Source organism: Nicotiana tabacum, chromosome 7, assembly GCF_000715075.1.
Source record: "Nicotiana tabacum cultivar K326 chromosome 7, ASM71507v2, whole genome shotgun sequence".
Lineage (NCBI taxonomy): Eukaryota > Viridiplantae > Streptophyta > Magnoliopsida > Solanales > Solanaceae > Nicotiana > Nicotiana tabacum.
This window is the reverse complement of record NC_134086.1, coordinates 131,100,201-131,113,147: the sequence shown is the minus strand read 5'-3', so window position 1 is coordinate 131,113,147 and position 12,947 is coordinate 131,100,201. Positions and strand designations below refer to the sequence as shown.

General features: G+C 35.9%; 2 protein-coding genes across 3 annotated transcripts; both read left to right on the top strand.

Annotated features, from left to right (window-relative positions):
• Positions 1–163: 163 nt before the first annotated feature.
• Positions 164–4,664, top strand: LOC107827587 (uncharacterized). 2 transcript variants are annotated; one of them, XM_016654752.2, is made up of 13 exons: positions 164–521; positions 1,431–1,568; positions 1,647–1,728; positions 2,153–2,229; positions 2,310–2,425; positions 2,510–2,627; positions 2,709–2,825; positions 2,949–3,040; positions 3,208–3,274; positions 3,357–3,438; positions 3,538–3,629; positions 3,964–4,107; positions 4,322–4,664. In XM_016654752.2, the coding sequence occupies exons 1-13, from the start codon at positions 375–377 to the stop codon at positions 4,466–4,468; spliced, it is 1,419 nt and encodes a 472-aa protein (XP_016510238.1). In that variant the 5' UTR covers positions 164–374; the 3' UTR covers positions 4,469–4,664. The 2 variants fall into 2 exon arrangements, with proteins under 2 accessions (XP_016510238.1, XP_016510239.1); XM_016654753.2 differs by having other exon boundaries at positions 290–521; positions 1,657–1,728.
• A 1,070-nt stretch (positions 4,665–5,734) lies between these two features.
• LOC107827589 (26S proteasome regulatory subunit 6A homolog) lies at positions 5,735–11,892 on the top strand. Its single transcript, XM_016654756.2, has 9 exons — positions 5,735–5,936; positions 6,036–6,152; positions 6,837–6,944; positions 7,571–7,954; positions 8,848–8,966; positions 9,109–9,196; positions 9,414–9,533; positions 9,655–9,795; positions 11,351–11,892. The coding sequence occupies exons 1-9, from the start codon at positions 5,820–5,822 to the stop codon at positions 11,426–11,428; spliced, it is 1,272 nt and encodes a 423-aa protein (XP_016510242.1). The 5' UTR covers positions 5,735–5,819; the 3' UTR covers positions 11,429–11,892.
• The last annotated feature ends 1,055 nt before the right edge of the window (positions 11,893–12,947 follow it).

The window sequence follows — 12,947 nt, the reverse complement described above, 5'->3', positions numbered from 1 at the left end:
GCTCGTTGAAAATATGATATTTTTACTTGTATTTTTGTTTCTTCATTCATTTGCCATGAAGCATCTTTCTGGATTAACGTAGTGGGGTGCGACGGGTTAGGTTTTTTTGTTTGAGGTTTCACGAAAGACTTCAATTAATAGTACAATGGGTCCAAGAAAACTTATCCTATAATTGAATCTAGTCGAGGACGGTCACGCAATCGTATAAAGACAAACTGATTGTCGAATACAGACAAAATTAACAAATCGATTCTAGTTGCAATATCTTTTTTGTCTTCAAAAGATTCCTATCCTCATTTCTATTGAGCTGCTGAGTTACTATTCCCTATTCCCTATTCCCTTGTGTCAATTGTCATAAGCCGTTAGTGTAGTTGATGATGGCTGATATCAAAGTAGATATGGCTCAACATGACCAGCAGCAGCATGTCATAGTTGAAGCTCCAGAAATGGAGAAACAAGTTAAGCCTCAAAAGACAAAGCGAGTGGCTTCCCTTGATATTTTCAGAGGCCTCACTGTTGCAGTAAGTTTGGCCATCTATTTCTTCTAATGGCTTTCTTGGCCTGGACTCTTGAAACCATCAATGTTCTCTAAAATAGACTCATACAATAGTTGGGATAACAATTAAGTTTTGGTGTAGAGGACTCCTGCACTCATGGTTTTTTTAACAATGGCGGCGAATTTAGTATATATCTATATATTTTTTAAAAAGAAATGTTGATTACAGTTTACACATAAAACTCGAGTCCAAGGGACTAAGGATTGCAAGCTTTATCTGCGTAAACATAAAGAGGGCAGTCAACTTCATATTTCTCTCTACACCCTAGCATTTCTGTTGGGGGGTAGACAGATAGAAATTTTACTTTACTTTGTTGGGATAACAGACTGAATTGGTCTCTCTCAGCTTGACCAAGCTTATCTCATTTTATGCTCAGATAATGGCCGTAGAATAATTAAAAATGTACACCTCTGATTTATATTAACAAGTTAAACTTTTTTGTTGGTGTGACTGTATTGAGCTATCTTGTGCTTAGTGATGCGACTACAAGCATATTTTAAAACTAATTTATACTGGCTTATTGTGTTTACCAGAAGTTTGTTTCTTGATTGAGGTTTCTTGCAATTTCCAGAGGATCCGTAAACATGTTTTAATAATAATCTACCCTCCTCCCAACTTACATACCAGACTATGTCCGCGACAGGGTTCAAAAAATAAATAAAAATATTCTGTATCCTATTTGTCCTGTGCCCTATAGTGACCTGGAAAATTTTAGAGTGTAGGAATTTCAATAGTTATCTATTTTTTCATTAATTTTCTTAGTCCCATGATTTGCTTGGACTAAATTATCGTAATCTGCTCAGTGGATGTGGAAGTAAATCACATATTATCATTGTTGCCTTGAAAACTTGCTGAGGTTTGTCGAATTTGTAGCTGATGGTGTTGGTTGATGATGCTGGAGGAGAATGGCCTATGATTGGGCATGCACCATGGAACGGTTGCAATCTTGCAGATTTTGTGATGCCATTCTTTCTGTTTATTGTGGGAATGGCCATAGCACTTGCTCTCAAGGTTCTCTCCGCATTTTTGCCCATTTATAAGAATATAAACTCAGGAAGTAGTTCATACTCATTGGTGCTGATTGTGTAGAAAATACCAGAAAAGCTAGTGGCCATCAGAAAGGTGATACTAAGGGCTCTCAAACTTCTATTCTGGGGCCTCCTTTTACAAGGTTACTTCTCTTTCTTTCTTCTTTCTTTTATTCTCGCTTTTCAATTTGCAAAAATTAAGGAGAGATGCATTCTATTGATATCCAATATAGCATATAAAATCTAGGCCAAGTGTTAGCAAGCTTCTGTTTCTGCCAACTTTTGCTATTGCAACAATGTATTAGCTCGGATGAATTTACAAATCCTTTATCCTTTAAAATGGCCATGTTTGGAATTTGGCCATTCATTCAGAACGAAGGATCAGTAATGACTTTTAGTTGTTAGCTTCCCTTTAGGAAACAGAATTGTGTTTGGCTACGAATAGAAAGTCTCGACCATGTGGTAACTGTCTTAGGGAAATAGGCAGTGGGAATTCACTGGTCTTGCATCTCATCTTTCTTCTTCCCAAAGTCATTACGAGCCTAACTTCATCTTTGAATTGTGAAGGAGGTTATTTCCAGGATCTTGACAAGCTAAAATATGGTGTCGACATGAATAGGATAAGGTGGTGTGGCATTCTCCAGGTAGTATTTGATCCCAACCCCTTTTTTTGAATGCTAATATCTTGTATTGGTGATAATTTTTCTGCTTTTTATCTTTCTAGAGAATTGCTCTCGCTTACTTGGTAGTGGCAATAATAGAAATAACAACCAGACAAACCCAACCCAAGGAACTACCAACTCGATGGTTCTCCATATTCAAGATATACTATTGGCAATGGTGAGTATTTTTTCGGTGTTGCTAAAGTGGTGATAGCATTAAGGATAACTAAGTTAGAACTTAACATTTCTTTCATAATTTCAGGGTTATTGGAGCATGTGTCTTAATAATTTACTTGGCCACATTATACGGAACATATGTTCCTGACTGGCATTTTGTTGTCCAGAACCCGGATAGTGTTGATTTTGGGAAGATTTTGACTGTGAGATTTACTCATCCGTGTTCCAAATTCAACTCTAGTATTTCTGTCATCAGAAGTCAAGATATTCCATTTTGGTGTTAGGTTACTTGCAACGTGAGAGGAAATCTGGATCCTCCTTGCAATGCAGTGGGTTATATTGACAGACAAGTACTTGGAATCAATCACTTGTATCCACGTCCTGCTTGGAAGAGATCCAAGGTGATTAGTTCTGTACAAAGTTTATCTGTTCGCTTAATTCTTATGCTTCTTTATCAATCTATCTATTTTTCACTCAGTTAAGTTCACCTGGTAATTAATATATTGTTGATCTTTATTCTGCAGGCTTGCACTAAAGATTCCCCATATGTGGGACCTTTCAGGGACGATGCTCCATTATGGTGTTTTGCGCCATTTGAACCTGAAGGAATTCTGAGGTAGGACGCTTATACCAATTCTTCAAGGCTCGTTAGACTGGAAATAACTTCTCTCTTTCCTAGTTTTCTACTTGATGAATAAAAACTTGTAATGCTGGATACCTTCATGCTGTTTACTAATGTTCCAAGTTTTCCTGTCTGGTAAATTTTTCTACTTATGACTACAGCTCGATTTCTGCTATTCTCTCTACAGTCATTGGAGTTCATTTTGGACATGTCCTTATCCATATGAAGGTTAAGTCAAAATCTTCTAGACATGACCATCTCACCAACTTACAGCATAGTTACTGATATTCAGATCTTGATGAAATTTCAGGATCACACATCCAGACTTTTGCATTGGGTTGTCATGGGCATAGCTCTTTTGGTTTTAGGAATTATTCTCCATTTCACAGATGGTAAAATTTGGATTATATGAAGTGGACTCAGGGCTAGCTATTTTTACCTCTTGTCTCTTATCTTTCTCATTTTTTCTTTGGTGGTGGTGTTGAATACAGCTATTCCTTTAAATAAGCAACTATACACCTTCAGCTATGTTTGTGTAACCTCAGGAGCAGCCGCGTTAGTGTTCTCTGCTTTCTACATTCTGGTACACTAGTCTTGTAAACTCTGATCACTTGTATTATTATTCTGTGCTACAAATTGAACTCATCGATTTGGGACATTAGAATTTGGGATGTATAGACATTTACAGCTAAATCATACTTGCCTCTGAAATGCATTATTAGGAACAAAAATTCTCAAGGTTCAAGTTGACATTCCAAGTTTTCAAGTCTTATGGTTTTCATAATGAGAATGTAGCTGGAATTTTGAAGAGTTGTGTAATTTTTAACAAGAAAGCTTCGAATGACAACATTCTGATGCATGATTACTGTTGCAAGATTCTCAAATTTTAATTCCTAGTCTTTTCTTTTGCGATACAGGTTGATATTTTGAACTTGAAGTATGTATTTCTGCCACTGGAATGGATTGGAATGAATGCCATGCTTGTTTATGTAATGGCCGCTGGAGGAATATTTGCAGGCTTCATCAACGGCTGGTATTACGAGGATCCTCACAACACACTGGTGCTTCTTTCATTACTCTTCTCCCTTTTGATATTCTGCAGTTCCTTTGTCTACAGATAGTTGGTGAGACCTTAAATTATCCATACACAAATGGCATGATAGCAAACTTAATTTGACAAATAAAACTGAAAGTAAACGAGATCTTGGTACTATATTTATCCTGTATCAGTTCATTGCTGTTTAAATAAACTGATTGAACTCTCAACAATTGCAGATATATTGGATAAAGAAGCACATTTTCATTGGAGTATGGCATTCAACAAGAGTGGGAACTCTTCTTTATGTAATCTTTGGCGAGATTCTGTTCTGGGCTATCGTTGCTGGCCTACTTCATCGATTAGGCATATACTGGAAGCTTTAGTTCTGATGAAATCCTGCATCTTCTGCTTGCTTATCTAAGATAAGATATAGTAAGTAGTTTTGTACTAGCTAGTTATGGAGAGCAAGTGGCTAGAAGTTCAATACATCTTGCTGTACAAATGTATAATACAGATTTCATTGGTTATTGCTTGTAAGAAAAACAATATTTCCATTGGAATTCATGTCAATTCTTCAAGTTTATTTGGACTTTCTTGTTGAATTATCTAACAAAATGACAGAAAAGGGATTGCTTTCATCCTTGGTATTTCTTGAGCTTTCTGATAAATGGTTAAAAAGAAAAAGTTTCACTTAAAATTGAAAAACTTCCTTAGTTTAGATGTCTCTGCACTTGCAAACGTGTAACTAGATATGATGTGAAGTAGAGGTATTGCCATCAGTAATTCTAGAGAGAGAACCAACTTTAACAGTACTCCGATATAGCCAGTGGCGTAGACATTTTTTTTATAAGTGATGTCAATGTTTGAAAAAATGAACAAAAGAACAAATGACTATAATGATAAGCAGTGTCATTTTCTATATTTATACCCAATAATTTCATCTTTCTATATGTATATTTAGTAAAATTCTGGACACATGACACTGCTTGGGAAAGGGTGTGAACGCCCCTGAATATTGCAACAAAAAAATGTTCGAAAAAAATTAACCTATTCTAAAAAAGTTTGACTATAATTAACTAGCGCATCAAAAGTTTTCAATTTTTTTTTAAACTTTTTCTCTACTCTGATCAAATATAGTCATATAAAAGAGAAACGGATGGAGCATAAACTAAGTGGGCGTTTGGACATAAGAATTGTAAAATTCCAAAAAAAAATGTAAAAAAAAAATTCTAGTGAAAATGGTATTTGAAAATTAGAGTTGTGTTTGGACGTGAATATAATTTTGGATTGTTTTTGAAGTTTTGTGAGTGATCGGAGTGAAAATTTTGAAAAATAAATTTTTGGAGTTTTTTTATATTTTTAAAAAAATTCAAAATTCATCTTCAAGTGAAAATTGAAAATTTTATGGCCAAATACAGATTTCGAAAAAAATGTGAAAGTTTTTCGAAAAAAAAAAAAGAAGAAGAAATTTTGAAAAAACAAATGATCAATTTTCACTTGCCGTTTGCTTTTAACGGGCCTCTACTCGTGGGTTGGGCCAATAATAGACCAACTCGAACTGTGTTGAGACGGCCCGCTAGGCCCTAATTTTTCTTGGAGAAGAAGACTGACGATGAGAAGAAGAGAATATAAAGGTTTCTGATTGTACAAGTTACACAGATCGACTATCTAACTCCGTTTTCTACCCGGATTTCTCATAAAAACACAAGCTTTATTTTTTCTATAGAAGATACGATGGCAACGGCGATGGCTGAGGATAGCAACTTCGAAGACGATCAGCTCCATGCTATGTCCACTGATGATATTATTAGGGCTTCTCGCCTTCTGGACAATGAAATTCGAATCATTAGGGTACCTACCGATCTCTCGGAGTTAATATTCTGTTTGTTGAATGCTTTTGTTTTTACGGCTTCGATTTTTGACTATTTGACTTGAATGGTGAATTTATAGGAAGAGCTACAGAGGACGAATCTAGAGGTGGATTCGTTCAAGGAGAAGATAAAGGAGAATCAAGAGAAAATTAAGCTCAATAAACAACTTCCTTACTTGGTCGGCAACATTGTTGAGGTCAGTCATTATGTTTTTCTCAATATCTTGCTTTGACGCCTATCTTTAGCAAGTTATATTTACATATAGGAAAAAGAAAAAGGAATTGTAGAGAGTTTTGCACCGGATATGGCGATTGGCTACATTACCTTTTCAACTAAGAGGCTTTACAACTCGTAGGATGTGCTATGGATTCTGATTTTGATGTATTTCTTTTGCCTGGACTAATTTATTGTCACGAAAACTAACACTGTACCGTTACTATGATACTATGGACTAAAACTCACCCAATTAAGATGCTGACATGCTATGTATGCATATACTGTATATTTGTATTTGATTGTCTTTGCAGTATTATATTGTTCAATTGATTGGAGAGTTCAAAAAAGAAAATTTATCTAGTGTCAATTTAAGTGCGGAAATTGCATTTTCGGGATCAGATAGATAGGGAAATAGGAAGATGGTTTAGAGGAACATAAATTGGGCAGGACAGAGGACAGTGACTGCTGTGCTTCCTTTTCTTGAGTGCTTGAATCTGTTTCCCAGTAATCTCAGTTTTTTTTTTTTTTTTAACACGTTGAACTGTGAGATTGCAAATTTTGATGCTTTTCCTTTTTCCTTTTTTGGTTATTAAGAATATGTGTTCATGGAAGAAGTAGTAGAGAAATTTAACTTTGAAGCACATCTAATTCTGGTATCTTACAGATTTTGGAGATGAATCCAGAGGAAGAAGCTGAGGAGGATGGTGCAAATATTGATCTCGACTCACAAAGGAAGGGAAAGTGTGTTGTACTGAAAACATCCACGCGTCAGGTGAGGGGTCGAATCATAGGATTATGTCATTTGCTTTATAGGTATATATTGTCGTTATTACTATCCAAACTCTCTTTTTCTACTTCTCCTGGATGGAGCCCAACTTTCCGTAAAAATAGCATGGGCTAGCCAGTTTTCGGACTAGTCATTCAAAAATAGCCAGCATTTGCAAAGTCATTAAAAAATAGCCACTATTTTGCTGCAACACGAAAAGTTCCAGCATAATATACTGGAGATCGGTGCACCTGTGTATGAACTTCCAGTATATTATGCTGGAATTTCAACACGCAGAAACTTCCAACATAATATACTGGAATTATGCTGCAAGTTCCAGTATATTATGCTGGAAGTTCACATGTAAAATATTCAACTCCAGTATATTATGCTGGAATATTTTTCGGATTTTGAATAGTGTTTTCGTTCAGATTTATCTTTACATGAAAAATGGCTAAATTTCGATTACTTTTGAAACTGTGGCGATTTTTGAATGAACACTTGTAAATCGGGCTATTTTTTAATTTCTCCCTTAGTATATATACTATTCTGCTTAATCCTTCTTCGACAGGTTCTTTAAGTTATATTCTCTTTAGATGCTAAATTGAACTGTTCCCTATTGCCAATTACAGACAATTTTCTTGCCTGTCGTTGGCCTTGTTGATCCTGACAATTTGAAACCTGGTGATCTGGTTGGAGTAAACAAAGACAGTTATTTGATATTGGATACTTTGCCATCTGAATATGACTCTCGGGTTAAGGCAATGGAAGTTGATGAAAAGCCAACTGAAGACTACAATGACATTGGAGGCTTGGAGAAACAGATTCAAGAACTTGTCGAGGCAATTGTTTTGCCTATGACACACAAGGAACGATTCCAGAAATTAGGCGTTCGTCCTCCAAAGGGAGTCCTTTTGTATGGGCCTCCAGGGACTGGGAAAACACTCATGGCTCGAGCCTGTGCTGCACAGACAAATGCTACTTTTCTTAAGCTAGCTGGACCCCAGCTCGTGCAGGTAGATCTTTTTCGGCTTTTTAAGCCTACTGTGTTTAATTGCATTAGATTTATTTGAATTTTAACTCTCTTGTGCCGGATAGGCGAGAACCTAGTTTTTTTGCTCTTTTCATTGGTCCTGGCAATTTTGACTAAGAATTGCTGTAAAGTATACTTGTCTCTTTGAAATTACACCTATTCAGATCCTAGAGCTCTGGATTTGATTTTGTCTGAAACGTGAGGATTAGATCTACTTCCACAAAGCTCCTCACTTATCAAAAATAAAAAGATCTACTTCCAGAAAGCATTTTTATTATTGATATTATGCTTAAAAGTTTGGTCATGGCATGCGTTCTCATTTAAACTTACTCGTGATTATTTGAAGGAAAAGAAAAAGCTTATGACTTTGTAAAAACTTTAGGTTGGATTTACATGCAGTTATTACAGATATATAAGTGATCCTAGGTATAAAGGTTAGTGTACAGTCAGGATATTAAGTAACCATAACCATCTACTAATTATCCATTATCCATGGTGGTTAGGGTATACCATCTCCCTTTTTGCTAGTATTCTTATCAGGAACAGGTTGTATCTATATCACTCATCTTTACGATTTGGTATCTCTAGTTCTAAATACTGAACATGTCAGCATTTGTTTTTGTTTTTCTGATTGGTAAGTGATGACACGTTAGTTTAAGCTCATCAAATGATTTCCTATTGTTAACTGTCCAAAATGACAAAATTTGAATTCATGTTGTGAACTTATGATCACGTAATTATTTGGCATTTATTATATTATTGATTGGCTTTCTGAAGTTTACTCTCAACTGCTACATCGAAAATTTACAATTTTGCGTACACAATTTGAAGTTTTTACACAATTGGGCTGCTGATTAATGCTTGTGCTAACTTTAGATGTTCATTGGAGATGGCGCAAAACTTGTTCGTGATGCTTTCGAGCTGGCAAAGGAGAAATCACCTTGCATTATTTTCATTGATGAGATTGATGCTATAGGCACAAAGCGTTTTGATAGGTACACTATATACTTTGATTTGCTTTGCACAAATATGTACTTAACCTTGCATGCCATAATATCCCCCGTCTCAGTAAACATATTAGCTAAGGAACTATGTTGGAGTTACTTAATCTAACTACGTAATGTTGTTATTTTGCAGCGAAGTTAGTGGGGATCGAGAGGTCCAACGAACTATGTTGGAGTTACTTAATCAGCTCGATGGTTTTAGCAGTGATGATCGGATTAAGGTTCTTGTCGACTTATAACTATTTATGCATACACCTTTTTTTTAAGTCCAACTTTGTGGTTCAGATCTTGAGCATGATTTTCCTGTCCAAAAAATTACCTTGCAAGTGGTTTCAAGATTTTAGCTGAGAATAACTGCAAAGGCTAAAAGAAGAGATCTTCAGTTTTCTGCTTCTATACATTTTTATTAAACTGTTTTGGTCTCTTTGTTCACTTCAGGTAATAGCTGCAACAAACAGAGCTGATATTTTGGATCCTGCTTTGATGAGATCTGGTCGATTGGATCGTAAGATTGAGTTCCCCCACCCAACAGAGGAAGCCAGGGCTAGGATCTTGCAGGTGGGGTACTCTGCTAAACATGTCTCAGCTCATTTCTCTTTTGCTTGCCTTGGTTAGCTACTATGAAATGAGTTCTTGAGTATTTTGCTTTTAACATCTTTTGGTTATTTTCCAACTGCAGATCCACTCCAGAAAGATGAATGTTAACCCAGACGTTAATTTTGAAGAATTGGCTCGATCAACAGATGATTTTAATGGGGCACAATTGAAAGCTGTATGTGTTGAGGCAGGCATGCTAGCACTTCGTCGCGATGCCACCGAGGTCTCTATTCTCTCTCCTACTCTCTCCTACATTGTGTGCCCCCCCAAATATGTGCATAGTTGGGCTGATGGTCTGGCTATTATCTTTATGATGTTTGACTTAAGTTCTGCATCTCATCATGTTAGGGGGTTAAAAAGCTCAAGCAGTTCAAGTTTTTGATGATACCAGAAGCTTGAGAAATTTAAATGATTTTAAAGATGAATAAGTTTTAAGAATTGACACGTGTTTTAAGAAATTTCAAGTGCTTTGGCTATAAGGTAAAAATGAAATCCAATTGCTTTTCCAAAAAATATTATCCTTCCCAACAGTTATATAGTTACATAAAGCACATATTCTTTTTTAAGCACATGATAAAGTTTAGGCTTCTACCCTGGTCTCAGAGACGAATTTACGTGGAGAGGGGTGGGGTACATGCACCCATGCTCCCTTCCCTAAGCTATGTATAAAATACTAATTTTTTTATTTATGTGGTTAAATATGTTTGTGGCCACCCATGCTCAAGTGATTGGTTTGGTGCATTGGTGGCTAAGTGCCCCTCTTATCTTCTTTTTGACCCCAAGGTGAGGGGTTCGATCCCCATACAATTCTTTTTGATTAATTTCTTTTATTATTAATTACAGTAAATAAATTTCCATTTTCCCACACCCTTTTCAGTTAACAACATAATCGTATGCCCTTTCTTTCTTTTCAATTAACAAACAAATACATTTTTTTTTACTTCTTTAAAAAGAAAATTCCTTTTTGCCTATGGCTTTTTTATTTTCTTCTTTTAATCATTCTCTTGAGCCGAGGGTCTCCTGGAAACAACCTCTCTGCCCCTCGGGGTAGGGGTAAGGTCTGCGTACATATTACCCTCCCCAGACCCCACTTGTGGGATTACACTGGGATGTTGTTGTTGTTGTTGTTGTAATCATTCTTTTGAGTACAAAACTTTGAAATCCCTAAAAACAAAGTACTCATGACTCGTCTCTCTCGGCTCGGAGGCTCTCAGTGGATTCAAAGCAGGAAAACCTCGCCTCAATATTAAGCGCCGCTTTTAAAATCTTTTTTAAATGATTGTTTAGTTTGTTGTATAGGGTGTAAGATATTTAAAACTGTAAGTAATGATGTTATTATTGACCATTTTCAATAAAAACTCGTCGAGGACAATTGTATAGTGAATGATATTTTTTGCGAATATAGTATTAATATAGTTTGCTTGTCAACTTGCGGCCATCATAAAATTTTATGTAATGGAACCAAATATCTATCTTAAAGATAATAGTGCACTCATAGTATTAAAATCCTGAATCCGCTCTACCTGGTCTGATATATTATATTCATAATAACAGTAATTGAATTGAACTGGTCCATTACGTCTGCCCTTCTTGCAGTTCACTGGTGACTAATACATATGATGATCTATATTTCATAATTAAAAAAGATATGTGATGCTCTCTCTATACTTGTACATGTCTGAAGTTCGTCTTGGGGAGGCTAATCAACTGTGGCAAAACAGAATCCCCATTCTTTTTAGGTTTGCAAGCCATCTAATTCTGTGTCCGCTCTCTTGCAGGTTACGCATGAAGACTTCAACGAAGGTATCATTCAAGTTCAAGCCAAGAAGAAAGCCAGCTTAAACTACTATGCCTAAACTGATCATAGGCGCCAAAGAGAGCTGCATTTAGCTTTTCAAAGTTGATATGGCTGCTGAAATGCCCTACACCACCTTCCTCTTCTCTTTCCCTCTTGACGTTGCAACTGCCATGCCCTTCACTGCCCCCTCCCAACCACTTTGCTTTCACTGTTCTTTCTTTCTGGAGAGCGGTTAGGGGGAATGAATGGAAGACTTTCTTGATGATTGTTGATATCAGAAAGGTTCTTCTAGTGTGTGAATCTCTTCTTGAATTTGTTCTTTTTATATTTTCCTATTGTATAACTTAATGACCCAGACTCTCTGAGTAGCCTAGAGCTATATTGGCAATCTTTTGAGCTATATTGGCAATGTGTTAATTAGAATTTATCCTTAGCTTTGGACGAGAGCTACCCAAAAACTTAAGATCTGTTGTAGGATCTTCTACGTGCTTATGAATTATGATTGGGGATGATTTTGTTGCAGCTCCAACCTTGTAGATTACCAGCATTCGTTGCCACATGTGATAGAAGATATTTCACCAGAATGCATTTTAATTCTGATCTTCTTGACGCTTTCAAGAAGGATTAAAATGTGTTCGAACAAATAAATAAAAATCTAAAATTCCTAACAAAATGAAAATATTTAAAAGGTGCATTCGTAAAATTTCTAACTAAATAATAGAGGAAAGTAACTTTTTCAAGAAGGAATCAAATTTATTTCAATTTTCAAAAGTTCTTATTGTAAATAAAAGAAACAATATACTTTTTTCAAGAAAGAATCTAATCGTCTTTGTTCCTAAAATACATTACAGCAACAACAACAAGCCCACCAATTTCTCACAAGCGGAACGTGGGAGGGTAAGATGTACGCAGCCTTACCCCTACCCTATAAGAACAGAGAGGTTGTTTCCTATAGACCCTCGACTGGAGAACGAATGAAAAAAAATAATGTCAACAAGTAGGAATAACAACAAGATAAAAAAGATCGAATCCAAAAAAGTAGTTAACTCTATGTATTAATAGTAATTTATGAATAAAAGAATATCATACTAACACTAATGTTATCGGACTGGGTAAGACAAAGATAAACGCTCGACTACCTACTAACATTCTATCCTAATCCTCGACATCCACACCCTCCTATCTAGTAGGGATGCTTATCGGGTGGATTGGACGGATTATTATGCTTAACGGTTCGGCTATCGGTTATCGGATTATAAATGTAATAATTCGCTAGCCATCCAATAAGACAATTGGCGGATTGGTATCAGATTTATGATTATCTGACGGTTATCGAGCGATTTATCGCTAAATCAAATAGAATTTTTTTGAACGCTAGTTCTTTTGGTTGCATAGCTAAGAATATTTTTTTTGCAAGTTGTCAGATTTAATTACTATTGGTATATTAAAAAACACTAAAAGAAAGTGCCTTTTATCCCTTACTTTTTAGGACAATCATACAATCAAAGAATATGTATACCAACAACAGAAGAAGAAAGAAGAAATGCACGTAACTTCTTAAAATACATCATTCTGGG

Excerpts from the sequence above, each read along its gene's own strand:
- LOC107827587 (XM_016654752.2), top strand. The coding sequence starts at position 375 with ATGATGGCTGATATCAAAGTAGATATGGCTCAACATGACCAGCAGCAG. Across the intron at positions 1,729-2,152 it reads CTGGGGCCTCCTTTTACAAG|GAGGTTATTTCCAGGATCTT; the intron begins GTTACTTCTCTT and ends TGAATTGTGAAG. Across the intron at positions 3,275-3,356 it reads ATGTCCTTATCCATATGAAG|GATCACACATCCAGACTTTT; the intron begins GTTAAGTCAAAA and ends ATGAAATTTCAG.
- LOC107827589 (XM_016654756.2), top strand. The coding sequence starts at position 5,820 with ATGGCAACGGCGATGGCTGAGGATAGCAACTTCGAAGACGATCAGCTC. Across the intron at positions 8,967-9,108 it reads GGCACAAAGCGTTTTGATAG|CGAAGTTAGTGGGGATCGAG; the intron begins GTACACTATATA and ends GTTATTTTGCAG. Across the intron at positions 9,197-9,413 it reads GCAGTGATGATCGGATTAAG|GTAATAGCTGCAACAAACAG; the intron begins GTTCTTGTCGAC and ends TGTTCACTTCAG.